This window comes from Phoenix dactylifera, chromosome 8, assembly GCF_051530095.1.
Source record: "Phoenix dactylifera cultivar Ajwa chromosome 8, Ajwa_hap1_PhDact_Kaust_v1.1, whole genome shotgun sequence".
Taxonomy (NCBI): domain Eukaryota; kingdom Viridiplantae; phylum Streptophyta; class Magnoliopsida; order Arecales; family Arecaceae; genus Phoenix; species Phoenix dactylifera.
In genome coordinates this window covers 32509687-32536721 of record NC_143197.1, presented here as the reverse complement: position 1 = coordinate 32536721, position 27035 = coordinate 32509687, and the positions used below count along the sequence as shown (strand labels likewise).

General features: G+C 37.6%; 2 protein-coding genes and 1 long non-coding RNA gene across 6 annotated transcripts; 1 reads left to right on the top strand and 2 right to left on the bottom strand.

The window, feature by feature from the left end:
• Positions 1–2871: 2871 nt before the first annotated feature.
• On the bottom strand, positions 2872–3308 carry LOC148702825 (uncharacterized). The gene is made up of 2 exons (XR_015968462.2): positions 3179–3308; positions 2872–2953 (listed from the first exon to the last, which is right to left on the bottom strand). It is a non-coding gene; the product is annotated as an uncharacterized LOC148702825 (long non-coding RNA).
• Positions 3309–3432: 124 nt separating this feature from the next.
• LOC103704132 (putative pectin methylesterase CGR2) lies at positions 3433–11611 on the bottom strand. Of its 2 annotated transcripts, XM_008787306.5 has the most exons (8): positions 11472–11608; positions 11346–11362; positions 10820–10980; positions 10690–10729; positions 10485–10526; positions 7213–7584; positions 5510–5565; positions 3433–3754 (listed from the first exon to the last, which is right to left on the bottom strand). In XM_008787306.5, exons 3-8 carry the CDS (start codon positions 10943–10945, stop codon positions 3608–3610), a joined length of 783 nt encoding a protein of 260 aa, XP_008785528.3. In that variant the 5' UTR covers positions 10946–10980; positions 11346–11362; positions 11472–11608; the 3' UTR covers positions 3433–3607. The 2 variants fall into 2 exon arrangements, with proteins under 2 accessions (XP_008785528.3, XP_008785529.3); XM_008787307.6 differs by lacking the exon at positions 11346–11362 and having other exon boundaries at positions 11472–11611.
• Positions 11612–13057: 1446 nt separating this feature from the next.
• On the top strand, positions 13058–26025 carry LOC103704133 (transcription initiation factor TFIID subunit 12b). 3 transcript variants are annotated; one of them, XM_008787310.6, is made up of 8 exons: positions 13058–13943; positions 14442–14663; positions 19110–19637; positions 20450–20524; positions 22912–22990; positions 23381–23445; positions 25391–25426; positions 25548–26025. In XM_008787310.6, exons 1-8 carry the CDS (start codon positions 13326–13328, stop codon positions 25725–25727), a joined length of 1803 nt encoding a protein of 600 aa, XP_008785532.4. In that variant the 5' UTR covers positions 13058–13325; the 3' UTR covers positions 25728–26025. The 3 variants fall into 3 exon arrangements, 2 of the variants coding, with proteins under 2 accessions (XP_008785532.4, XP_008785531.4); XM_008787309.6 differs by having other exon boundaries at positions 13060–13943; positions 14436–14663; XR_015968461.2 differs by lacking the exon at positions 25548–26025 and having other exon boundaries at positions 13102–13943; positions 14436–14663; positions 22912–23068.
• Positions 26026–27035: the final 1010 nt, after the last annotated feature.

Sequence of the window (27035 nt, the reverse complement as noted above, 5' to 3'; positions counted from 1 at the left end):
TCTTCATCTTGTACTTCTTAATTTACTCCATGACCTTATGACAGCTATATTGGACTGGACCATATGATGGTTGATTTTACCAAACTGGAGTCTGAAACAAGCTGAACTTTAAAACTATTGGAGGAAGGCAACTTGGCAACCCTCCCATGCATAATTTTCAAAGCTTCTAAAATGGTGAGCTCGGGGAAAGTTCTCTGAAGCTCCAGGAGGCCCATCAAGTTAGACCATTTGGACTTCCTTGGCCGGGGGAACCTGACAGTACACGGAGAAGAAACCGTGGGAAACGCAAATAACGTGGGCTTAATGGCTGCCGTGCCAAGGTCCTTGTCTCCTTAGTCATCAACTCACCCACACGTTATAAGTCTTTATGGGGCAAAAGAACTGCGTTAATAATAACACACGTACGACCTCAACATCGGGAAAAGATTGATTACCAACATAAAACTAATATGATGATGATCATGATGCTAGTCTCTGGATGGTGGAAAGGGATGCATGTCTCTCGGATAAAGCCTAGTACTAGATTGTTATAGAACTCGTGTTTTTGGAGTGCTACTTAGGCTTGCCCAAGTCATCGATCCTTTGTATCTTAAGATATGGGTTGGCTCTCTCAAAGTTTTACATCTTCTGTACTTACTGATCAACATGCAGTGGAAGCATGCATATATTCTTATTTCTTGCTGACGAGCATTGCAAACACGATTCCCAGATGAAAAGCCTCAGGTTTCAAACCCCAAAGTACTGTTATGTATTGTTAGTACAAGGAGCCTTCAGAATAGAGAATGATAGCTATTGCAGCCATAACGGCTAGTAGCATTTTAAACCATGGTCTAGGATGTACTTAACACAAAAAGTTAGTACAAGTTGGAGGGGTGGGGGAGATCTGCTGCACGAGCAACACATACCAACCAGAATCCTGCCAGAATTTGACCGTCCACCAAGGAATCTAAGTGGCTCGGATCTAAATACGGCTTGCCATATGACTGATGAAATACATTCCCAAGAAGAATGCTTGTATCGTGCTATTACCGCAATTTGGTATTGCTTCTCATGAGGAAAGATATGATTTAACAGTTCACTGAATCCAAAGCTACCGGAGGTTCTTATGATATTTTAGGTAGGCAGAGGTCGTTATATATCTACGTGGTCTTATTGTAATCATCGCTGCGGATTATGAGTGGAGATTAAACAACAAGGAAGCGACGTAATCAGAGACAAACAAGAACTCATCCATGGTTATTTATCAGACTCGGTCTCCATAAGGTGAACAAAAATCATATAGGAAGCGGGCACCAGATAAGGAATATAGGGCAGGCTTCCTATCTTGCTAACGTTTTCTCTTAGTGCTCATCTTAAAAAAAAAAATTAAAAGTTAAAGACTCTCTTTACTAACGGAGTCATTACTTTCGTAATTAAAAAAATAATTGCACGTTGTATTTTCTTTCTTTTTTGTTTTCAAAACATGCTTCTTCTTTTTTTTTATCGGTGCACACTAATCTGATTAGGTAATGTGTACCAAACAAATTAGTTATCTAGCAAGCTAAGACACACTTTTAGATAAATCGGTATATAGTTTTCAGAACAAAATATTCATCAATACAATACACAGTTTCCTAATGTTATCTAACATAAGAAATTATATACATGCTATTTTCTTAGGTTCTATGAACTCTTAAGTGCAAAAATTCTAAAAAATAAAGAATTTGGAAGAGAAGGAGTCTCAAGAGAAGAAGAAAGACATCATGAATGCGAAAAATAGCTTGATGATAAAGGAGATAGATGGAGAGGTTTGATGAGGAAGAAAAAGAATGCGATCAATCTCTCTTTCCGCGTTCAATTTTTTTTTCTCCTTTTTTTTTTAAGTTATGGAACTGATGGACTCTATTAGTAGTAGGAGTCTTGTTCTTATTGGACTTTTGAATTTTCTCTTTTAAGTTGGATGCTAGAGTAAATGCGGCAAATTAGAAGTACCACCCTATATGATATTCTATGGTGCCCGCCGCATACGATTTTTGCTCCTATAAGGATATGGCTTCTAAGTTGGATTACCAACTTCAAGACAGATAACAGCCTCTTTTCTAAAATCTTTCTTGATTGGCACGACATTTACGTAATACCAGTCATATTGCCATCTTAAGCTTTTTTCGGTTTGTGAATGGTGAACCAGGTATACTGAAATAACTTAGAGCAAGAATCTGGTTCAAAGGAGAGCAGACTTGTCCCCTCTATCACAGATTAACTCGGAAAAGGGTATTCTGACCATTGATAATTTTCTTTGATCAAATGACCATTGAGCAGAACAACCCAGATTAAGGGACTATTCCATCCCCTATTTCGTAACAACCCGGAATTATTAACAGCAATTATAAGAGAAGGAATTTCTCAGCACAAAAAAGGAAGCCTGACCTCAACCCAGCCTTCTCTAATCCATGTCTATAAGTCAGCTCTGGATGACTCATGCACACTACACAGATCGGATTTGAGAATCACCATAATGAAATATGAACTTATAAATCTCTCTTATACAAACCATGATCCATCCCAAGCTTCAAGTTTGGTTTTGATACCATATAGGACAATCATAGACCGCCAGTTGAGAGATGCACCAACCCCATTCTGAGGATCTTGCAACTATGGAAATCCAAGCGACCGATTGTTCTCTCTTGAAGATGAAAATTATTTGTGCACTGATGTGTGAATTATTCCAGTAGAGATTTACCATTATTCTAAACACTATAGATCGGTGGCCAGAATAATTCTACTAACTCAAAATACCATGCTTAGCAAGTGAAAGTGCAGATACATTCTCTGCTATCTTGGTACCAAATAACCAGAGATTACACAGTTGCTGCACAATGCAAAAGCTCACTCTTGAAATGAAAGAACTTGGTCAGGGTCAGATTGCTAGTTTTAAAACACAATGCTCCACTGCACTACTTGATTTCATAGGAACCTAATAACAGAAAGCTCCCGTCAAAAGACAGAAGGTCAAGATCCATGTTTCAAAACACACTCTAAGAAATCATAAACTGATGAACGACTGAAATTCTGGAGCACTATGAACAACAGGCTTTAACAGGCGCACAACCACTCAGTTCCACTAGGCAACAGATTACATAATGCAAAGGGCTAAGCCATGAATCTGAAATAAGTGGACAGGGTTTATCATTCTGTTCACCTCAAATCTAGGAGCTATGCCAGTCCATTAAGGGACTTCGGCCTTCTGTCGGTTGGTAGAATTGATAACAAGCAGGCTGGAGTAGTTGAAATCGGCGGCCAACATAGCCTTCTAATTTATCCAGCGCAAAGTCACAACAGAATTACCAGCACCAAAAACAGCATTTCTTTAAAAACAAGACCAAAACATGACTGAGATGAGTCTTGCGACTACATCACAGGGAATTCAAACATTAGTTACAGTAAGGCACCAGGAAAACAAGTTAATCGTGGATTTTCATAGTAATTCTATCAATTAATAGCTGGAATCTTACAATTAGAACATAAAATGAGAATAGGCAAGCAAACCTCCGGAAGCAAATGAAAATGTCTTACACGATAGAGTTCTAAAGAGGCCCCATTGTGCTCTGATTTTGTGGCAAGATAAATACTATGAGCTGAGGTGGAAAATCTGGCAGCTTCCTTTGTATGACCGCTTGCTTGCAGCCGGCTCAAACTTCTTTATCACAGATTCATTCTCTTCTAAGCCAATCTGAACAAAATATCGTATCCACCAGGATGAACTCCGTAATTTGGCCTACATGTAAACTCCCAAAATGTCATTGTCTTAAACAAATACAATGCCATAGAAAATGATTTACTGATTCAATGTGTCATTAGAGTTTGCAATAGCATATGCAGCAAGAGCGACATTCTGCGCAAAACTAATCAGACACAGCAGAATGCTATTAGTGTCACCACTTTGATGATGACAACACAGTGGACTTAACGTTCCGGCTATTCTAGAAGATTTGGTGAGAGAAAGAGTGATAAAAATTGTGGGACTCAGCCCATGTGATGGTAGAAGAGGTTGGCAATATTGAATTCCAAGATCCAGATTGGAAGTCCATTTGTCAGAAGAAATGAGGGAGTAGATTCAACTAACAAATGAAGGTGCATTGAAAGAAGTTACAAGTCCTGTTCATGAATATTAAGGGACTAGATGAGCTAAAGAATAAAGCAGAGAGAGGCAGCCCAGCATGGTGTCTCCTGAACAAGCAAGTCTAGATCCCCTCCCACAGAGAGAGGGAGAGAGAGAGAATGAGGAGGAGGAGACAGCCCTGCTCCTGAATTGGAAGGGACTAGATGAGCCAAAGACTGGAGCAGAGGGAGGCAGCCAGCAAGGTTTGAACTACTGGTACCATACCTACTACCTAGTACCCATTTTTGTGGGAACGGTATCATACTGGGTAGCGACACATGGTACAAGACTGAGTCCTATAATAACACACTGTGTACTGGTGCTGGAAACCTGCTGGAATGGTATGGTACTGTTTATACCATCCTGTTCCAGCGGTATTGTAAACCATAGCTGCTAGCATGGTGACATTTGAACATGCATGTCTGGATCCCCCTCCGCCACATAGAGAGACTGAGAGAGAGAGAGATGGAAGGCAGAAAACAATTCTTTAGTACCAAAATCTATTCAGTCAAAGGAAAAAGCGAGAGATCATTTAGTACCATTAGCAATTACTTTCTTAGCATGATGAAGTACCCAGCTGTTATGTGCAATCATCATTATGGCAAGGTTATTGGTTATGGAGATCTCTACCATCTCAGATGTTGTTCGATAACAAGATAGACCAAGATCCTAGTTTATATTGGTCAAGATAGAAGTCTCAAAATAGGGTGGCCAATATTAAAGGAAATGGGATTTTCAAAATAGCAGTTATTATGGTAAACCCAGCTTAACTTCCTTGTTAAAGAGGGATTTGAATATTTAATTATACAGAGCATTTTGAGATTCTAAACGGCAAACTAGGAAACCTCGGGCATCATTTTGATATCAAAATCGGCCGACATATCAAGCTATATCAGTTTATATCAGCTGAAATAATAAAAGTTGAGATATGAGTTACAATGTACTGTGACTGCCCAATACCAATGCAAATTGATATCTCAACTGAGATAACGGCTAGGATGAAAACCTAGGTTTCCAAATACTTAATACTATTAGTTTTATGATGAACCGAATTATGTTACCATACGATACAAGCATATAGGTAATTATGATAATAATGTAGCTGGAAGTGAAACAGGACTTTTAACAATAAAATCTATTATGGATTATGAAATTCACATTCGATGCAGAAGCAGATGAATTTGTTGGCAAGTCAAAAAGTGATTTCACTAGAAAGGAATCAAATATTAAATTTTGTTTAGGAAATAAAAAAAGAAAGTTTAAAACGATAATCACTATATCCACAGGTGGGAACACCTAACTATCAAGTTGATCATGAATATCAATAAATTCACCCGGCAGCAAACAGATATGAATTAATTAAATACATACCGGCCTTCCAAATTTTGACAGCTCAGAAACCTTAGCTCTCTGCTGACCTGGATAGCCTACAAATAGAATGAAAGGAAAGGACGATTACTTAATCCTTTCATTAAAGAAAATACCCTATAAAAAAAGAAATTTTTACTGCCTTTACAATACTGTGGACGCCTAAATTTTAAACACAATTATTGATTACATTCACCCACTGCCAATAGTAAATGCTGATGACTGATCTAAGCAGGCAACATGATACCATTCAAGTTTTTTTCTTGTAGGTAATAGGGAACTCAGAATTCAGAACTGAACTCAAATTTATTGTTGGAGTTCCACATATTCCACCATATCAAAAATGTTAACATGATGGAAGTCAACTCAGAATTCCCCAATCCATTGTCAACTTAATAAAAATATTCTATGCCAGCACTCCAATATATTTCATCAAGTTACAGTTCTTAAAATCATACACCAGAATGAGATGATTGAAGAATTTTTATGTTCTTTCAAAAGAATGTTGGCCTCATCCTGTCAAATGTTCTGAAATATAGCAAAAGTACACAATAATGATTTTACACGGCTTTGCAGATATCGAGCCTGATGATAAGATCAGAAGGGGTTCACAAGCTTTTAAACAAAGAATAGTTACTTCCGAAATACCAATGCCAAATGACAGGGTCGAATTTTGGATATTCGCATAAACCTCTTTGGTTCCCAAAGAATAAGTTTTCTAATAGAGCCATAGCTTAAAAATGTCTGGATTAAACTTTTCTTCCTAAAAGACGTGATCACCACTAGCACTTGTTTAGCTAAATATATCAAAGTGATAAACCTACATGGCGAAGGACATAAACCACTTAAAGGGAATATGGAACTCCCAAGGAAGGTTTTCAAAAACCAGTGCCGGAGGGCGTATCAGTCTTTTGAAAAATTGCTACAGTACTGGGTATGGGTACAAGGTACGAGACTGTCCCATTGTCAGTTTTCTACCAGAGCACATCCTGCTCTGGCGAATTTTAGAACCTTGCTCCCAAGCATAGTAACACATCTCAATAAAGTATGTGCAACTAAAAATACTCTACGACCATGAGCATAAGCCACTATCATGCACTTCGACATAGAACTCAAAAATCACAGCAGATCATAAAGCTCATTCACTCTTTCTAACCAGCAAATATGCTACGCCTGTGGGAGCTGACAGACCCAAGCAAACTGCTTACAACTAATACGTCGACATAAAGTATGGCTTCATGATTCGTATCCAATTAAGGGCACAGGCAATATGCATCCAGCTGACCCAAAAGTTGGAAACTATAAAAAACGATGATTTTTTGGTTTCTAGAAATTATAAATATTGTAAATCACATTGTAATAATGTAGATTTTCAATTTAACCCATCTTATATTTTGGCCCGAAGGCACACGTGTATGTGATATATGCACATATGTTCTGATGCTTGAAATATAAATAAAAAGCAGGTTTTTCTTAAACCTACTTGTACTTGTTTAATCAATTCAATTTTGCCATCAAGTCCATTGCGAGGCAAATCCTCCAAAATTGGGCAGTTTTTAGATCTCTTATTTTAATTACTTACTCATATTGGTTTTATACCAAAAGCATAATGTTTGCTTACGTGATTAGCTGTAAATTAACTTTGAAAATGTTACAGAGATATGAATTGCTCAAATGAATAAAGATTTCAATGAATGGAATATTACCAGCAAATATAACAAGACCATCTGAGGATACCCTTGCCAAATCTGGAAGGGTCTTGTTAAGATACTTTGGAGATAAGTAATCCAGTGCATCTGACACTATGACAAGGGAAAATGATTTTGGCCTGTATGGTAGAGGAAACTTGATATCAGCTAAACGGACAAAACCTTTGCGCACAAGGGTCTTGCAGCTAGTATCAACATCCTCCAAGTCATAAGGTTCCACACCCCAGGCTTCAACGTTATCTTCTTTCAACAACTTAGAAACCACTTTACAAGTGTCAGGGCCTACATGCAAAACTTTACGCATGTTGTCTCCATATGCTTTCTTTAGAATAGGTATTGCTTGTAGAACTTCTGATGTACAGGAACCGCCTGCAGATATTAGAGAAATTTATTGAAAATTTGTAGGGAACGAAAGGCCATTCCATTTGAACAAAATTAATACATCTGTAGCATAATGAAAGAAGCTGGAGCACCAAAAGTTTCTGTCCCTAGATGCAGCCAGAATATAGAATACTCTAACATGTCCATGAACATGCTCAATTACGAGCAGTAATTATGTTCACCTAAAAAATTTTAACAGATAATAGTAAATGTAGAGAACTTAGAACAACAGATTGAATCCATAACCCACAATATCAGGCTTATGTAGCCAGCAGGTGACTGATAAAAACAACGATAATGGTGCCACAGAATAACAATATAACAGACTTTACACCAGTATATCTAAATATTGGGAAAACTTTGCAATTTGAACAATCTGTGGTAGTTTACTGTGCCAATATAGGCCATTAACTATTCACATGAGATATTAAAAGGAAGCAAAGAAGAAGCACCACCTTTTTCAAAATGTTTGACCCCCAATAAATTGGTAACAGATAATTATGAATTGCAGTCTAGGATCCTGGCGTTGTAACTAGGCCATAAGGCCACTGGGAAAGGGTTATGCTACCAGTCATCATGATGCACCCAATGTGACCTACCAGATACCTAGATGCTTGCACTGCACATACAGACCCTTAAATCTCGCCTAGAGTAGCCACACCCGGAAATTGAACACAGATGTTGGTATGACACTTAGATACAACTTTGGAAGAACAAATTCTTTGGAACAATCCGACGCTTAGACAGGCATCTGCACCCACCACTCGAAAACCAAGTAACATAGGTTGCACCTGAGTTCACTTTATCACTGGTTGCATATTAAACTTTATAAGATTCGGTGTTCAAAAATATTCAACATGTGCAGTGACCAAATGTCTAAAGTCGTTGCATATACGAAAATCCTTGAAAATGGCAATTAAAATACTTCATCCATGATAAGATATAACCCTCCCAATGTTGGCTTCTCCAGAAAAAAATACTTACAACCATTTGATCATGTCTTGAATCATCAACATGTTAACATATCTATGATTATATATCGTTCGTCCACTTTACACATGTGTCACTACAACCTAGTCCTAAAATTTGGAGAATGTCAAATTGCATCCTTTGATATTATAATCAGCATTTTCATATCAGCATGTCATAGAAAAATCAGATCATGTATTCTTCAGAGCTTCTCACACCACAAAAAAGTATCCTGACTCCAGGTACAATGTGCTTAATATTTGTTTAATTTGTATGAAAGATTGTCGTATGCTGAGAAGCACTTCAGGCATCAGAATTTTTTAGAAAATCATTTGATTAAATAATCTGTACTGCTAACAGAGTGGTTAGAGTCAAGTTAAAAAAGACAGTTGCTAAAATTGTAATACGTCTTAGAGACTAAATGATATCAAAGAAGATCCTAATGATGAGTCAATAAGTATCTTGTCATTCCACAGTATGTTCAAAAGTTTCAACACTGCTTAGTTTAAAAAATATGGGAAGCTACTAAAGAAACCCATCACACAGAAAACAAGACAATAAAAGGATGTGAAGAACATGTTGGATCTAAGATGAGGAAGGCTACAATTGAACCAATTTTTTACTAGGATATATAATTTATAAACAAAATGGAAAGAATGCAGTAATATACACTGTCTTACATCATAAATAGCTTGATGACAAGCAACAGCATAGGAAATTTTGGAGGTATTAAGAGGTAAAAAAGGCATCCTACACAAATTTAGTGGCAACATTGATGAAAGCAATGTTTAAAATTCTGGGGTATGGGGGCATGCCAGTCAAATACTAGTAAGCTAGGCAGAAATGGAACACCCCTCATATCTACTCACAATTCAGTGACACAAATGATACACCTGTATCAATAAAGATTGGCATGGCTCGATATGGCATGCAGTACAAGGCAGTGCAACATGAGGTATGGGGTAGTATGGTCAGCATTTCTACCTTTGATGAAACATACATGTGTTTTGTGGCAAGCTATTGTATCTACTTACAAAGATTCTCTTAAGCCCATATTATAGTTGGACTGCTGTTTGGTTCAGCTTTAAACCCATAAATATTGTTTATACCTTCTAAATGAGAAAATCATAGATGGTCGGCAAGCCAATTTTCGGTGCATGTTGTTGATTGATGATACTCATACAGGTGAAAGTCCATAAACAATGATGAGGAATTTTCTTAAGGATAAATAAGAAAGAGTTGTGCATTTGCTAAGCATGGTAAGTCTTTTATAAGGTCAAAGATAATTTCTATTGTAAATTAGATTTGGTTGGGGAATATGGATCAGAGAGGTAGAATAAAAGTGTCAAATGTACTTAACATAAGTGACGGCAAATGCAAAGAATCTCTATTTACACAACAGATAGTTTCCCTTTTGAAAGAATGAAAAGTAAATAATTGTGCATTTATCATTGAAAATGAGGTTGATTTTGATAAATTTCAATCCTTGTGAAATTATACTTTATAGAAAAAGGAGGTAAAAGAAGTAGGAAGTGGAAGCTGGGCTGGCTTTAAGTTTGGGAAACACACATGCTAGTGTGATTGGATATCCCAGCGAAACAACAAGCAACACCTGTTACTGCTTACAATAGGAACACTTTAAAGTCCCTGAGGTAAACTTGATTAAAGTTGATATCTCTGACACAAAAGGGAAGTGAAAATTCACTTTTACCTCCAAACATTATAAGTAATGTTGTAAGAATGAAATCAAGATGAACTTCAACACAGCTATAAGAAACAAATTCCATATGACAAGCCAGTTATGGCCAACATAAAGAGATGCCATTTAATGAACAATAACACCCTTGAGAACCATTGAGCTAGGAAATAGCAACTCAATGGACAATAGTCAATAGTGATGAGAAAACAAAGATGTCTACCTCCATCCCTGCTTATAGCTTCCTTGTCGCTGACAAATCCGCCTGGTCAATGAAAAATTATAAGTTCAGCGCACAAAAAGCAGATCTGAGGAATTGAGCTATGCAGGAAAAGCAGTTAAATGAGGAAAAACTTCAGCAATATTCCATCTTAAAATAAGATGAGTTCCTTTCTGATATCCATATTTGTGAGGGGATCTGTATGGACCTGAGCCTCTATAGGAGTAACCAATGAGAAGAAATGCGCCCTGAAAGAACAAATCCAAACAAGCTAGTCAAGTTGCAAGCCTTTTTAATCCCTTCCAAAATTCTCATGCTCTTGAGTGGAATTAACATACCACGAGAACCAGCCCAATCGATAGTAAAGGAGACGTTCGTGACTTCTGATGTAGTGAGCTGACAAGTGGAACACTTCCACTATCAGCCAAGCGTCGAGAGGGATTTACTGCTCTCCTTGCCGCCATCGGTCTATGAACCGACAATATTACAAGCACTTACACTGATCGAAAAAAAAGAAACATATAATAAGCTCATGCATTGCTCTGTGGTCTAGACCAAAGCCCATAAATCGAGACAAGTTAGCAGTAAGGAAGTAGTATCTGAAAAACGCAATCAATTGCAGGCAATCTTTAAAAAGCACAAATCAAAATGGTCTAAGAACTATAAATCCATAAGAAAACGTGCAAAAGCTTGAATTTTAGCAGAGTGAAAAAGAAATCCTTCGAAATTCATCGAAAAAGCTCCTCTAGACTCAACGAGTAGATCCATTGTATAATTAGACAATCACACGACAAAAAGCGTCAGAAGGACGAATTTGCTGTCAATCAAGTTCACAGAGCAATCAATTCGAAATCCACGACGTACCACTTGCTCAAAAAGACCTGAAAAAAAAAAAACAGAAAATCGCGGATTAAAGCGAGAGATGCTGGATCTTGACGGCGAAAAATGGAGATCAAGGGTATGAAGTCGAAGAATCGAGAAGACGAATACCTCCAACGGCAGATTGTAGAGCCCGAATACGAGATCTGGGAGGTCTTCGTGCCAGATCTGAGATCCGAGAGAGGGTACCCTTTCCCCACTCCTAGCTTTATGAGAGCGAGCGAGCGAGCGTGGAAGAGAGAAGAATGCCGCTAAAAGGCGGACGCGGTTTTAGCTCCCGAGAGGCACGTAACTAGGCCGGTGACCCGATCCAGGAACGGTAAAATTACCCTTCGCTTCTGCGTCGGCAACGGTTCGACGTTGCTTGAATGGACTTGATCACGTGATCTCGACATTTTGGATCGCAGGGACGACTGCAAGCGTACATCATGCTTCCGACGGATATAAATCAAATGGGGGAAGCTCTCCTTTTCGTGGATTGTAGAAGGTGCCGGGATTGATTCAACGTAAGCAAATCAGATGTCCAATTGGTGATCTTGTCCGGATTCTCATAATTTTTTTTGTTAAATTATATTTTTGTTCCCTAAATGTCATAACTATTTTTTAAATTATTTTTATAATCTAAAAATTTTTAATTAAGTTTTTGATTTTTAAGTATGATTACTGTTGTCCTTCCGGACGAATTTGGCCTATTTTGGACATCAAAAAGTTGCAAAGATGAATTTTTTTTCTTGCTTGCACCAACCTCAGCATATAGATAACGACGCAGCATAATATTTAAATTTTTTTATATTAATGATGTGACATATGAATCTGGTACGATGATTTGTTATATAATTTTTGCTTGATTCCTCAACAACTTCAAACCAGGCAAATTGTCTCATTTTTTTGTAGTGAAGCTGAAAAGCCAAGTTAGGATGAACAACGCACTTCAAGGCAACATCTTCATTCTCAGAAGCTCTTCAATTAAGTTTTACTTTAAAAGAATTTCCATGGTTGCTGAAAGTACAAACATAATTCATAAATGCTCTCCTTTCATTCTTTGTAATTTCATCTTCTACTTAGATCTTAGTTCTCTTGAAGTGTCTACTTTGTTTTTTTTCTTTCCTTAATTTTTCTTTCTTATTATATATCTTTAAATAAATTACAGGCAAGAGGTGATTTAGCCTCTTTATTTTCACTCAAAGAAAAAAAGAAATCACAAATGCTCCATCACATCATTTTGGGGTTTGTTTTCAACAAACTAGTTAATCATGTAACATAAAGTGACTAAGGTGAGCTTTGACGGAACAAACTAGACTATTGGATCAAGCGCACTCTTTTTTTCATGAATTATCCTCACAAAATATCAGCACATTTTCTCTTTTTTTTTTTGCTAGGATGGGTGGATCATATCTGACGAGTATGAATACATCTAATAAAATCGAAAAACAAAATATTTTGGAGTATCGGAGCAACTCTTCATTTTCAACTCACATGGTACTATCGGAGTGACTGGCTACATAAACAGCCATCCAGTCCATAGCCTCATTAATTTTATGAAACGCATGGTTGACATGAAAGGCCCTCCAGCTCCTACCGTATTTTAGCCTTTGCTAACAAACTTCATTGGTGAGAGTTTTATTCATATTTAATTTTTGAATTTTCTTTTTAATAAAAATTCCGTCATATATGATATTTTATTGGATCCGTCCCATGTGATTTTTGTTCCCTTGAGGGGCACGGGCTCTGAGGTCTATTCAGGCGTGTACGATTGAAGGGCGGCCAAAACTAGCGAGGAGAGAACAAATGCCGATGAGGTTCGTATAGGTTCCCAAAGAAACTTGGATCCTTGCGTTAGCAGCGGCGAACGAGTAACTCAAAACCACCGACCGAGCGACATTCCCCCTTTCCTGCTATTCCCCAACCTTTCTCCCCACCTCCCTTCGCGATGCTCTCCACCGATTGCACTCCAGCTTGACGGCAATGGCGGAGAACTCCACCTCCTCCTCTCCTCAGAAGCCCCTCGGCACCCCGAGCGGTGGCGACCCCATCCCCACACCAAACACCCAAAACCCTAATCTCCCCTCCCCCCAGATCACCGCATCCCCTTCCATCAACGACCTCTCCCAGATCTCCTCCCCGCACATCCCCCAACCCCAGCCCCAAATCAACCCCGCCGCCGCCCTAGATTATGCTTCCAAGCAATCCCTGCAGCCCCAATCCCAGCAGCAGCAGCAGCAGCAGCTCCAAGCCCAGCAACAACAGCTTCAGAGCCAGCAACAGAGCCTGATGCCGGGTTCCACGAGCTTCCAGCTCCAGCAGGGCCTCCTGAGATCGGGATCGATGCCGAGGATAAGCCAGCTTCAGCAGCAGTACGGCGCGGCGGTGGCAGCCAGCGCGATGCGGCAGCACACCGGGATGTATGGCGGGCAGATGAACTTTGGCGGGGCGCAGATTCAGCAGCAACAGCAACAACCGCAGCAGCAGCAGATGGCTGCCGGAATGTCGAGGGCCGGGACATTGGGGCAGGCCAGCCAGCTGCCTATGCTGCCCGGACAGAGTGCAGCCCATCTAAATCTGCAGTCCCAGATGCTTGCACAGGTAATCGGTTGCTCTTGCTCCACGTGCGATTCGCTCATATGGAGACGAGATGAGAATTGTTTTTGGAGACAAAATGTTTTTTTTTTTGGAATTCTTAGAATTGTTTTTGTGATGATTGAATGCTTATTTTCATTGCTTTTTTTTTCTTTAATAATATTAAATGAGAATTTGGATTCGTGATGCTTTTTCTATAAGACCCAGTTCTTTGACATGCCAATGCGATGGTTTACTTTATCACTGTTGGTTTATATTGAAGGGAAACAAAAACAAGGTGATTGGAGAGCCCATATTTGCAGCTAGAATAACTTATGGTGAATAGTATTGGAACAAAATAAAACCGAAACTTGTGGAGCTTTTAACGATGTTTCTACTCCATTTTCAGCTAAACAAACCAAGCACAATCCATTTTCAAGGTTTTTACTGCTTGTGGATATGTTTTGCTAAATTAGTAGGTCTGGTATGAAGAGCTATTTAACTTCTTTCTCACTCTAGTTGCAGCCAAGGCAGAAGATGGGATTAGTCCAAGGTACACAGTTTCATCCTGGTAATTCATCAGGGCAGGCGTTGCAAGGAATGCAGGCAATGGGGGTGATGGGTTCACTCGGTTTGAATCCGCAGCTAAGAGCTAATGGGCCTCTCTCATATGGTCAGCAACGTTTTGCGCATGGGCAAATGAGGCAGCAGCAGCTGTCGCAACAAATGGCGCTCACATCTCCTCAGGTGTGCCTTCCAGCTGACAACTTTTTGATGAATCTTGTTGTTGTGGTGAAGCAATTGTTCCATCTGAGAGGACTTATCTTTCCTGTCTTATTTTATAACCCACCTGCATGGATTAATGGAGCAAGTGTAGCTACCTGTGAGAACTGTCAACCTATGCTTCGATTTATGTCCCTATTCATATCATGCAGATGGTTCCATATAACCCACCACCAGCGAAAATGTAACTGTACTGTTGTGTTTTTGTTAGTGCTGATGAAAACAAACTATGATGATCTAATATGGGCTCAAACAATATTCGAAATAATTAATCTGCAAGACTTAATGTACATGGTATACTATGAAGCATGGACACATATAAGGGATGTAGATTATACACCGGTATGACAAATATTGAAAAAGTAGGATAGCTACAAGTACGTTAAGGCCTTGTTTGGGAGAGTTGTTGGCAGTAAAGCTTTTGGAAGTAGAGCTGTTGGAAGTAGAGCTTTTATAAAAAGTTGTTTGCTGTTTAATAACTATATTTCTAACGTGCTGTGGCAATTTAACATGTGCTTGGTAAACAAACTGAGAAAGTACTTTTGTATGACAAAATTACCATAAAGGACATGGCATAGTATTATACAACAGAGCATAATAAAATATAACATATATTAATACATAAATATATGATATAGTATAATATTACTATAATGTAATATAATATTATTATAATATAGTATAACATTGTATACTATAGTGTAATAATTTAATATAATATTAAATTATTTAATATAACATATCAATATATTATGATATAATGTAATATAATATTTTATTTATAGTATAATATAATAATAAATATACAAAATATTATAATTATTAGCGTACATTAATTTTCATAATATAACATAATATTAAATTATTTAACATAACATATTAATGTATTATGATATAATGTAATATAATATTATATTTATAGTATAATATAATAATAGGAAACAAAAATACCTTTTCTTGCACGGAAGAAAGTTTGATTCACGGATAGGGTTCTTTGTTAGGGCTCTAGCAGATTTTTAGGTTTATAAAGTGACAAAGTATGTCATTGTTATATTTTATTATGGATATTTTGGTAAAAAAAAAACAGTTTTCCGACAAAGCTCAAAACAGTTTTTTCGGAAAGCTTCAAAATGGAGTTTTCTTAAAAAGCTGTTTCTAGCTTTATGAAAAAGCTAAAACAGCTTTCCAAAATTTTTACCAAACACTCCTTTTCATCCAAAAATATTTTTGGAGGGCTACAAAGTGCTTTCCGGCCTTCCAAAAGCTCCCCCAAACAGGACGTAAGTCAATGAATATATATGCATTTTATATCCACATGATAGATTCTGAAAAAGCATGTAAAAGACATCCATAAAATTTAGTACACTATCAAAATAGCATAGTCCAGATTTTATATGACATCATCAACTTTTAGAAGCTCATCATTTAGTTATTGTTCAAATCCATAGGCACCAATCTATACTTCGTATTTTGATACTAGTATTGTGCATGTACTTTTGGAGAAAAGGAAGAGAGAATGGCAGGAGAAGGAACAGAAGAGTTATTATGTGCAGAAGTGGAACTCTTCACTTTCTCACTGTCTTAATTATGGGAGCCATAAAATATTTATTTTCTTAGAACTTTCATCGCTACTTTGGAGTTCGTCTTTACATGGCCAACTCATGGAGTTTCAACTATATATAGTTGATTAGCATATACTACAGAACTGGCGATTCGTCATTAGAAGGTTATAATTAAAAGATAAAAAAATTGCCCTCTTATTTTTGGAGATACCAAGAAAGTTTCTTGAGTCTATCCGGGAAGTGTCCTGAGTATTTCTTTTCAATTTTGAAAAATGGGATACTTGACACAAGTATCGGATACACATCTGAGAAGTACACCTGATACAAACAAGGCATATAATATGAAGTATTAGTGCTCCCTAGGTGTTATCTTTTAATTGATTATGAACTATCTAGTCGTCAATCTTAAAATATACATAAGTTAAAGGTACTCAATAAGTATTAGGTGTTCCATGAAAACCTTGCAAATACCATGTCAATTTTGCTTGATTCTTTTGATGCTCTAATGACAATGAAATGGGTGAAATCATTCATGAGTTGTTTCACTTGTCTATTTATCTGTGTATGTATTCCAAATATGACAAATATTGTTGGAGCTTTTCCATTTTGCTTTTTGTCTTCTCTTCATAATCATCACTCTTAGGGATGGATGGCAGTTTTGATCAGAAACCATTTAACTTGACCTAATGGGTTGATGAGTCATGCCAAGTTTGGGGTAGACAAAACCAACCCATTCGCTCATAGTAAATGGCATTTAATATTAATATCATTTTTAATGTTATATTATATATAAGGCAAAACCTATTCTCCTCTCCCTAACAATTTTTCCAAAATCTCCTCTCCTCTATAATCCCTGCTCTACTTTGCCTTCCAATCTCCTTAGTCTCTTCCTCTCCTCTCTAATCCCACCCTTCCCATCACTCCCCTCCTCTCCTTCCTGTCCCACATCTCCTGCTCTCCTCTCATCCTCCTCCTCCTCCTCCACCCGCTTCCTCTTTCCCTTCTTCACATCTCTTCATCATCGTGGTCCGTCGGTCTTACCTTGGTGCAACCCATCAACCCCGCCCATCAACGGTTTGTGATCTGCGAGCATCTCTTTGTCGTGGCTAGTTGCTCTCGCGCCACCAAAGGCTCCATTGCCGTGCTGCCGTCCCTCATCCATCTTCTACTAGAATCCACCGCCATAGCTTGTTCGTCCCACTTGACACTGGTATATTCTTCCCCTTTCCTCGGTTATTCTTATTTTTCAGATCTTATGATCCGTGATGTAGATCTTATGATCGGGATCAAAGTGGCCTTAAATGATCCAAATCTTTCATCCTTGATTTGGGATCAGTTATGATCATAAGATCTAGATTCATAATCATAAGATCCAGATGCATAGTCATATGATCTAGATCCATAATCATAAGATCTAGATCCATAATCATAAGATCTCGATCCATAATCATAAGGTCTAGATCCATAATCATAAGATCTAGATCCATATTATGGATCGCATGATCCTTTAAATTTAAGATCCAAAACTATCATGCTATTTACTCGTTAAATCATATTGGAACTTTATCTTCTATTTGTTTGATTATTTGACTTATGTAGTTACATATTTATTGCTAATATAAGCCTTGAGTATGCAAAATTAGCAAGCCTTTTAAGTTTTCAAACTTTTTAAAGAAAGAAATGTGGAGTTGATGGAGTAAAAGGAAAGAGACTATTTTTCTTATTTTTACAATTATTTGTTAACATATGAATCTTGTTCCGAATTTTTTTTACCTAAAATGGTAGATGCATCGATTGGTATTTAGAATAACTAATACAAGATGTTTGAAAAAAGTACACATTCTATATATGGGCTTATGATGGTGGCAACTAGTCATTTTCTATATATGGCTTTTTATTCTTCATTTACTTTAGTTTTGACTCATTTTTTAAGTCTTATTTTCGTTTATATTTTAAACCTTTTTTAAGAATCGGAAAGGTATCTTATGATCCATTATTCAATCTGATGTAACCCCCCATCCCCTCTATGGTTTATAGCTTGATCTTGTCTTGACGATTCTTCCCAAATTCCTCTGTCTACCCCTTCTAACATCGGTAAAGAGAGGAACCGTGACCTATTGGCAGATTGAGATGGACTATGGTCAGACCAGTTGACCCTTGCTCGTATAAATTAACCCCACTTGAATCCAAACCAACCTGGCCTTCTGCCATTCTTATTGCTTTTTCATTTTCTGTTGCTCTTGCTTCATATCATCCCATAAGAGGCCACCCCCTTTATCATCGTTCTTAAAATATGCACTCCATATATAAGTATGGCGGTTGTCATGCAGACTTCTCCACTTCATCCTCAAAACAGAAGCATGATTGACATTTTAGGCCACCAAACATTTATAATGGCACTTGGAGGCATGGAATGAAGTCAGGGTGAGAGGGGTGGATGGACAATGCGACGCACTTTGGATCACGCTGTTTTAAGTTGATCCCAATCGTAGTCGGGATTGAACAGAATGGGATCCTTTATTGATGTTCAAAATAAATGAGTTACTGAAATAGAATGTTAAAATTATAATATTTCCTAGGCTATGTATAACACTTGAATCTTGGGTTATCTTGTCATTATAAACTGTTCATTAATTACCAGATCCAAATACACAAGTATTATGTGCTATCATCTTCTGTTTAACAGGTCATCAATGTGTTTTTTTTTTTGGTTGCATCAATGTGCATGTTGAGTAACCTGGTTATTGCTCTCTTTAGTTTAATTGTTTGAATTTGCAACTGTTATGGTCTATTGTCTTGTATTCCTTTAAAAGAAGAAGTAATATTTATAACTGAATCAATCTAGCAGAAGCTACCTGGTCAAAGCTTACCGAGGACGCCATCACTTGCAGCAATGAACCCTCAGCTACCTGGTTTAACTCAAAATGGGCAATCAGCATTGATGCAGACTACTCTCTCTCAGCAGCAGCAATGGTTGAAGCAAATGCAGCCATCAATGGGTGCACCAGTTTCTCCTTCTTATCACCTTCAACAACAACAGAGGCAGCAACAGGCCTTCTTGCCGCAACAATTGCCTTCATCTCAGCTGCATCAAAAATCCATGGGCCTGACTCAACAGCAAATCTCTCAACTAGCACAACAGCAGCCGCAGCTGGGCACTCAGCAGCAGCAGCAGCAGCAGCTACAGCAGTTGCAGCAGCAGCAGCAATCTCCAAGGATGCCAGGGCCTGCACTCCAAAAGTCTTTAAGTATGACTGGATCACAACCAGAAACACCTGCATCTGCCACAACTATGACTGGTGGTAGTTCAAGTCAAGGAATGGAAGCAACTAATCAACTTCTTGGAAAGAGAAGGATCCAGGATTTAGTTTCACAGGTACATCTTATTGATGGTTTAGCTATCTAATTTTGTAAAGTTCTTTTCTGTATTGATGACAGATCAAGGAGTTAAGTGCCTCTTGCATATCACTGCTACAGAATGTGTCATGCTGGGAAAAAAAAGAAAAAGATAGCTCAAAAGTCACTTTTTTTTAGTACAAGCTAAAAGATAATAGGTGTCATGCCAAGCCGGTGCCTGCTGCTGCTACTGTGCTGACAATGACCAACAAATGCTGACACTTAAAACCATCTGGGAGATGGTATTTCTGGATCATCATGTTGCAAACCTTTTTTTGACTATTAATGATTAAGTCATTGAAGCATAGTATCAGCAAATGGTGTAGATAGATTATATTTAATGAGCATTTAAAAGATGAGGATGGTAAAATTGATGGATGGTGAAATTAGGAAGGACAGAGCTTATTACTGATATATGAGATGAAATTAGTTTTAAGTGATGGGTGACTGAATGTTTACAATCATGTGCAATGAAGCAAATAATGCATGCCTGTCTAAATACATCCACAGGCAATAACTCTTTTTCTTGTTTTCTGTCAAAGCATCTTTCTTAAATTATCCCTTTAAATGCTTCAGGCTTTCATGCAATATTTGTTAAATTTATTGTATTTATCATAGTTTATTTGTTATCATTTTACTGACGAGCGACTTCATGATTGTGTTGTATTATTATCAGGCAGTCTTTTTCTCGTAGTTTCTTTTTTTTGAGTATGCATCTTAAAATGCTTTTGGCTTTTATGTATTGTATGTTGAATTTATTTACTTTGTACTGTTTATTTAATATCCTTGCAGGTGGATCCCCAATGTAAGCTGGATCCTGAAGTTGAAGACCTCCTTTTGGAGATGGCTGATGACTTCATTAATTCAGTAATGCACATAATTGTTTTCTTTTTTATTTTTTTCCTTCCGCATAATACTGTATACAACCATGTTCTTGTCATTGACAGTGAAATTTAATCAAACTCCCAATCTTCTATTTTCCTTCTTGTTCTGAGCAATAGGTAACCCATTGCATTAGGAGGGCTTGTTTAGTTCTGAGGTATCCATCCAAACTGTGCCATAGTTTCTAGGTAGATTGTTTGATATCTACAAGTTTGGAACTTATAATTGACTAAAATTCAACTCTAGTCAGTATCAAAAGTTCACTTAGTCTAAAGAATGCCATAAATATCAACTTTGTTTAGTGCATTCTCTTCTTTATTGCTGTCATGGCCTGCTGATCTTTATAGGTTATTTCAATACTTAGTAGTATGTACGGTGATCTTACTCTCTAGGCACATCTAGCTAAATGCTTCCAAACTGTTGGATTTTATAGTTTACGCAAGGATTTATTTGACTTTGCAGTACTTTTGGAGCTATTGTCTTTATATCATGCTTGCACAGGAAATCCTAAATGTTTTACTTGGCTGACCTTATTTTAACATAGAACAAATTAATCTATTATAAATTTATGCTAGGAACTGGAATACTTCATCCATGTTGATGTTGTGAACTAAGCTAAGCCACAATTATTTTCAAATTGAATCTAGGTTATCAAATTGCTGTCATCAAAATTTTAGTGATTCCTTCTTCTCTCAAGTAATTTTAAGCTTCACCATTCAAAATTTATAGACACGATAACCAAAAAATAATATGCACATGCATATTAAATCCATAAATACTTGGGTTAAACATGGGATCGATGTCACTATACTGTGTGTACCGTCCCCTGTGGGCATATCGTACCATATCAATACCGAATCGAGATTCTGTATGGGGGCAAACCAAGACTTGGTATGGGGGTATACCAAGTCTTGGTACGGAGGTGTATCAAGTCTCGATGCACTGAACTGATCCTCATACCAGGCATACTGATACTATACGTGCATGGTATTGGTTTTGTTGAAATTGCTATTGAATGCAAAACTAGAAACAAGTATATAAACTAGCTGGCATTGTCAGTTCTCAAATAAGCAACCGGCTTACAACTCAGTCTATATAGTAACTGCTTTTCATACGTATATTCTATGTTCCCTTGTCATTGTTTATGGTGGTTTTACTTGTCAAGTTGTGTCATTGGTTTTGTGTTTGCCTAGTGGATCATGCTTGTGGTGGGTTATTGGTTGGTGCTGCAGCATCCACATTTTGTTGGGGACCAGTGTAGTTGTTTGGTCATACAATTCATGAGCAATGGTAAATTTAATATCTATACATGTGATTTTTTTTTTTCTGTCTGTGGAAACTAGTTATCCACAGGAACTGGTTTCATTCCTTTTCGCAGGAAAATTTTACAGTTTTTTTTTTGTTAATCCTTCTGTATTTTACATTTTGAAAATTTACCACTAATATCGAGTGACACTGAAGGGCCTTAGTGATGATTTGTATGTAACCTGAATGCTACAGTCTCCCATGCCTAAACTGAAGTAAGCTAATGGTATTTCTTACATACAATGTTTTCAGAGTCATGATCAAACAGGACTGGCACAAGAAAGAAAACTAAAGAATGTACAGCAGACACCAGATCTACAAGGAAAATATTTAGATCCTTCAGCCAAAATTTGCAATATAGAAGAGGAGATCTCGTTAGATAGTTTCACTAAAATCACATACATTTTCACTATAACTAGATACTAGCCATTTTTTCTTATCGCATGTCATTGCTTCATTTCCAAAGATTAATCAGTCATCTTCTATCTAGTTGTGACTGGGTGATACTCATTATATTTGAGTACACTTTGTGCTTATATGTATATGGTTGCGTCTCTGCCATTTCTGTCAGAAAGCTGTTTTGCTTGGAGAATGTTGTTTTACAGATTTACTGAAACTAATGTTAACTTTGGATGCTCTGACTTGGTCAAGGCTTGGCTTCATCAATCTAGTCAGAAATAGCTATAGTATATGTAGAATAAGCACTGTCCTTTAATAGTTTGGCTAACTTTCAAGTTGGGTCACCTGTTGTAGTCTTGTTTTTTAGCACATTGAAAAAGTTATCTTGCACACGCATTTGTGCATGCTTTAGAATTCATGCTATCCTTATTCGTAATCTTTTGTTGCTGTTGCTTGTTGGGTTACCATGCAATTTTGCTGTCCCTGTTATATGTTCTTTCATTCGTATGCATAATGTTATGTGGTATGTTTTCTTGCATCTTGTGCCTGTAAATCATTTGGTCTGGGAACAAGTCCCAGTTATTGGTCATATTTTGTCATCAATAATCTTATTTGCAGCTACTGATTTAATGTCAGAGTTAGCTCTTGATGATTTTGAATGCATGCAGGTTACCACATTTGCATGCAGTCTTGCAAAGCATCGTAAGTCTTCAACATTAGAGGCCAAGGATGTATTGCTACACCTAGGTTTGCAGCTCATTCAATAGCACTTCTATCCATTTGGTTTGCTTATGTATAATAAATATTGAACACAAATATTAACAGGTGATTTGTGCTTTTGTTTTTGTTCTTTAAAGAAACCTTTCTATATGTTTAATCTTTGCTTGTTCATATAAAATTTCAAATGCTGATGATAGCAAATTCTTCTTGATTAGTTGCATTTTATATTTAAGTGATCATTGACTGTTCGATGTTTGGTATCAACTCCATAAATTCCAAATGCAATAGGGAAAATTATTGCTTCCCCATTTGCTTGTGTCTAATAGGAGACTTTTAAATGAAGAATTTAAAACATGCATTTGCTATAAATTTGCTGTTTCAATTTCTATAGTATAATTGATGAATGATCTTATGCAGAGAAAAACTGGAACTTGACCATTCCTGGTTATTCAAAGGAGGAGCAGAATCAGCAAGGAAAATCTGTAAGAAATGTTCCTTAACTTTTTTAGTTTTTGTTATTTTTTATTCAAAGATTTGCAGTACAAACATACCTATGCCTTCTTAGTCTGCTTCAGACTCTAAGCCTTTGTGTCTGGAATATAAACAGCACCAAAATGTGTTTGGTCATAGGGAACTTATTAGTCTAGAAGCATTGTAAATTTTATTTGTTGACTTGTGCAGCTAGATTAGCTTGTCGCTACCCTTTTGTGGTCATTATAAAAATAAGGTTTCTGGAAGAAATGTTTGATGATCAATGCTTGATGATGTTTGGTTTGCTTATCTCGTCTCTGTTTTGGTGTGATATGCTGCTGATTTTTCATCATATGATATTACTCAAATAGCATGACAATAAAAAGAACAAATCATATGTCTAAAGGAACCGAAAGAGTGGATGCTTGCATGTGTTGTATTGTTGCTTTCTTGATCTCCACTTTCCGCCCAATCTTCTTTCTTGGTGCATAATTGGTCGAAAATGTGTTGATTCACTATGTTTGCAAATCTTACAAAATCTGTGTCAACACTCCTGCTGTCTTCATTACCATAAAACTGCTTAACTGTGACATGACATAATTTAGTTAGACAGCTTCTCTGAACCATACTCCTTTGTATACTTGAGCCAAATAGAAATTTGAATTTTTGAATAAGGCTGGAATCCACTCATTTTATTATAGGATGTGAAGTTAGTATCCATCTTTATTCTATCAGTAGAGGAGTTCTGAGTTGGTCTGATTCATAAATTGTTCAATTAAATCACTGATAAGGTAAGGCTGGCAATTGGGAGAGAAGCCTTGCACTATTAATTTTAAAGAGTAGTTTGATGTACAATAACATACCTCACTCTATGGAAGAGAGGTATTAAGCCATTATTGCTTCATTTGTGGAAGGGATACGGAATAAACATTTGTACAAGTAACAGGGATCGTATGAAACCAATTTGGTGTACTGCCAAGAAATTGAGCATGAGTGCTTTGCCCTTTGTAGGTAAATTGATTGACAGACTCGGAGAAAGTAAATGCAGAATGTGATACTGGGTCCATTTTTGAGGCATCTGTTATAAGCCAGAGTCAAAAACAACAGCAATCCCATGAGAAGTTCTCCAGAGAATCAGGGCCAAAGATTTGTTTGACTAATATGAAGAATGCAGGAAGCTGCTTTGGTGATGTAATATGTGCATGCACATGGCTGCATTTGTTCATGTGTATGCATGTTTATTTTGATGTTGCATTGAGTGGTATAACTATAATGTGAGGTGGAAGCAACCTTAAAATAGATGCATCAGCGAGAAAGGATTAGAAGAACCTCGGCAAGTTGAAAGATTGGACATGAAAATGCAGCTCTTGTTGACTACTGTGGTGCTTTTATGTCCTCTATAGTTCTAATATTAACAATTGCTTGAAATGATTTACCATGAAAGAGGGAGCAACCTTAAATGATATATATCAGCGAGAAAGATTTTAAAAAAAACTCCTCAGGGTGAATTTTGACATGAAGGTGCAGCTTGACAGCGGTTTAATTATTGTTGCAAACAAATAATTCTTTTGATGAGTATCCAACAAGAGAAACTTATGAAAGTGAGAAAGTTGGGTACTGGATATTGAGCATGATTCATATGTATGCTCTAAGTGTAAATGTTTATCTGTGTGTTGCATTACTAGTTCTCGTGCCATTTGAATGAAAGCACCATGCAGACATACTGGCACTGCCCATTTTTATCCTTTGTATCTTGAGTCCTTTGTTTTCCTCCTCTTCTTCTAACTGCAATTTTATTGCTTCTCTGATTTGTTTTTTCCCTTCTAAATCTTTAAAACCTTAAATTTTGATCTGATGTTTGTAAGTATATCTTCAAAGCACTAGATCATTTGTGGACACTCTTTCTTTTTCTCCGAGGATTCCACAAATCATGATGCATTTCTGTAACTATTGCAGGTATCTGTTGATGTTCACAAGAAACGTCTGGAAACGGTATTCCTACCTATTACTTTTTGGTTTTGTCTCAACATGATTATGATTTACTTCTGTTGATACACAGTACCATTTACATGCACAAGATAGAAGTACTGATGGGGATAGAAATTTACATCAGGTCCGGTCATTGATGGAGTCCCAGCTGTCAGAAAGAGATGTAAGTGTTGCCAAAGGTACAACAAAACAGGTTGCAAGCGATTCAGCTAGTGATCATCCAATAAAAGCTTCACCTAGTTCAGAGCACTTATCCACTTCGGCAATTGGCTCGCAGATGCTGCACAAAGTACACCAGTTTTAGCTGTTCTTATTGCACTTATATGCTCTCCACCTCCATTGCTTTTTGCTACCCAGACCAGCTATGTAAATATGTTCAGTAGGTTTCGATCCATGTCTCTTTGATGACTGTTTTATGTTGTGAGCCTGGGCTATTGAGCAGGCGTGACCATTGGGCTCAATCATGCAAGGCTTGGAATAAGATTTTTGCTTCAGTAGGTACTGGAATAAAGCTGCTTCATATGTGTTCAGCTTATTTATTTGATCAGCTTTATGTCATAGATGCTTCAAATAATCAAGATAGAAAAAGTATGTTTAGCCTCTTTTTTTTTTTTGTGAATAGCCATGTATAAATCTTATATTTAGCCAGATAACGGGAGAATAGCAAGAGCCCGTTATGTTGGAACGCTTGAGCGAATTATGTCCATTTTGAGATAAAAACTTGAGCACTTAAATCTCAATGACAGCAAGCTGTACTGGTTGTTCAAAAACAGACAGTTCAGTGCATTATTTCAGGTTCTGGATAGCAAATTCAGTGCTCCATGCTTTCACTTGGATAGGATGTTGGTGATATTCCTCCTTTATTAGCGACTGAAGCACAGATTTGGGGGACACAGTGATTCAGTGTGCTCAGCAGGGTAAGTGTATTTAGATATCGCAGGGTTGTTACTGTGCATATGGAAACTCACAATATGAGCACTCTCCTTACCTTGCAGCATGATGTCTGTCTTATTTTCACTTTAGAAAAGAGATGTTCATGGGTCAAAGATTGTGCTGCAGCCTTTCAGCATCAGGCAGAGGTTGGAGGGCTGGCAGATACACTCTCTATCTATGATGGGCAGGATCACTTTGGTCCGGTCAGTTCTCTTTTCGATTCCTATATACTTACTTTCCAATTCTTTCATTCCAGTGTCGGTTTTGAGGTCCATTGAGCAGCTTCTTAGAAATTTCATATGGGAAAGGCATGGAGGCAGAGGTGGCATCCACTTGTTAGCATGGGAGGTGGTGTGTCAGCCCATCAGGTTTGGGGGTCTGGGTGTGCAGTCTTTGTTGGAGAGGCGAGAGATGTTAGCAGCCCGACATGCCGCGAGATTTGTTCTGGAGCTTAACAGTATGTGGTCCTCGTTGATGAGGGCGAAGTATGGGGTGTTGCTGACTGGTGTGAGAGCCACTCGCTACCACTCTCTGGTGTGGAGGGAGATGTGTGCCAGAGCTATGTTGGTCCTTCTGGAGATTAGATGGGCTATTGGTGACGGTCGCTCTATCGATGTTTTGGAGGACTGCTGGGTGACTGTACAGCCGCTCGGCCGTCTGTCAACCTTGGTGGACTCGG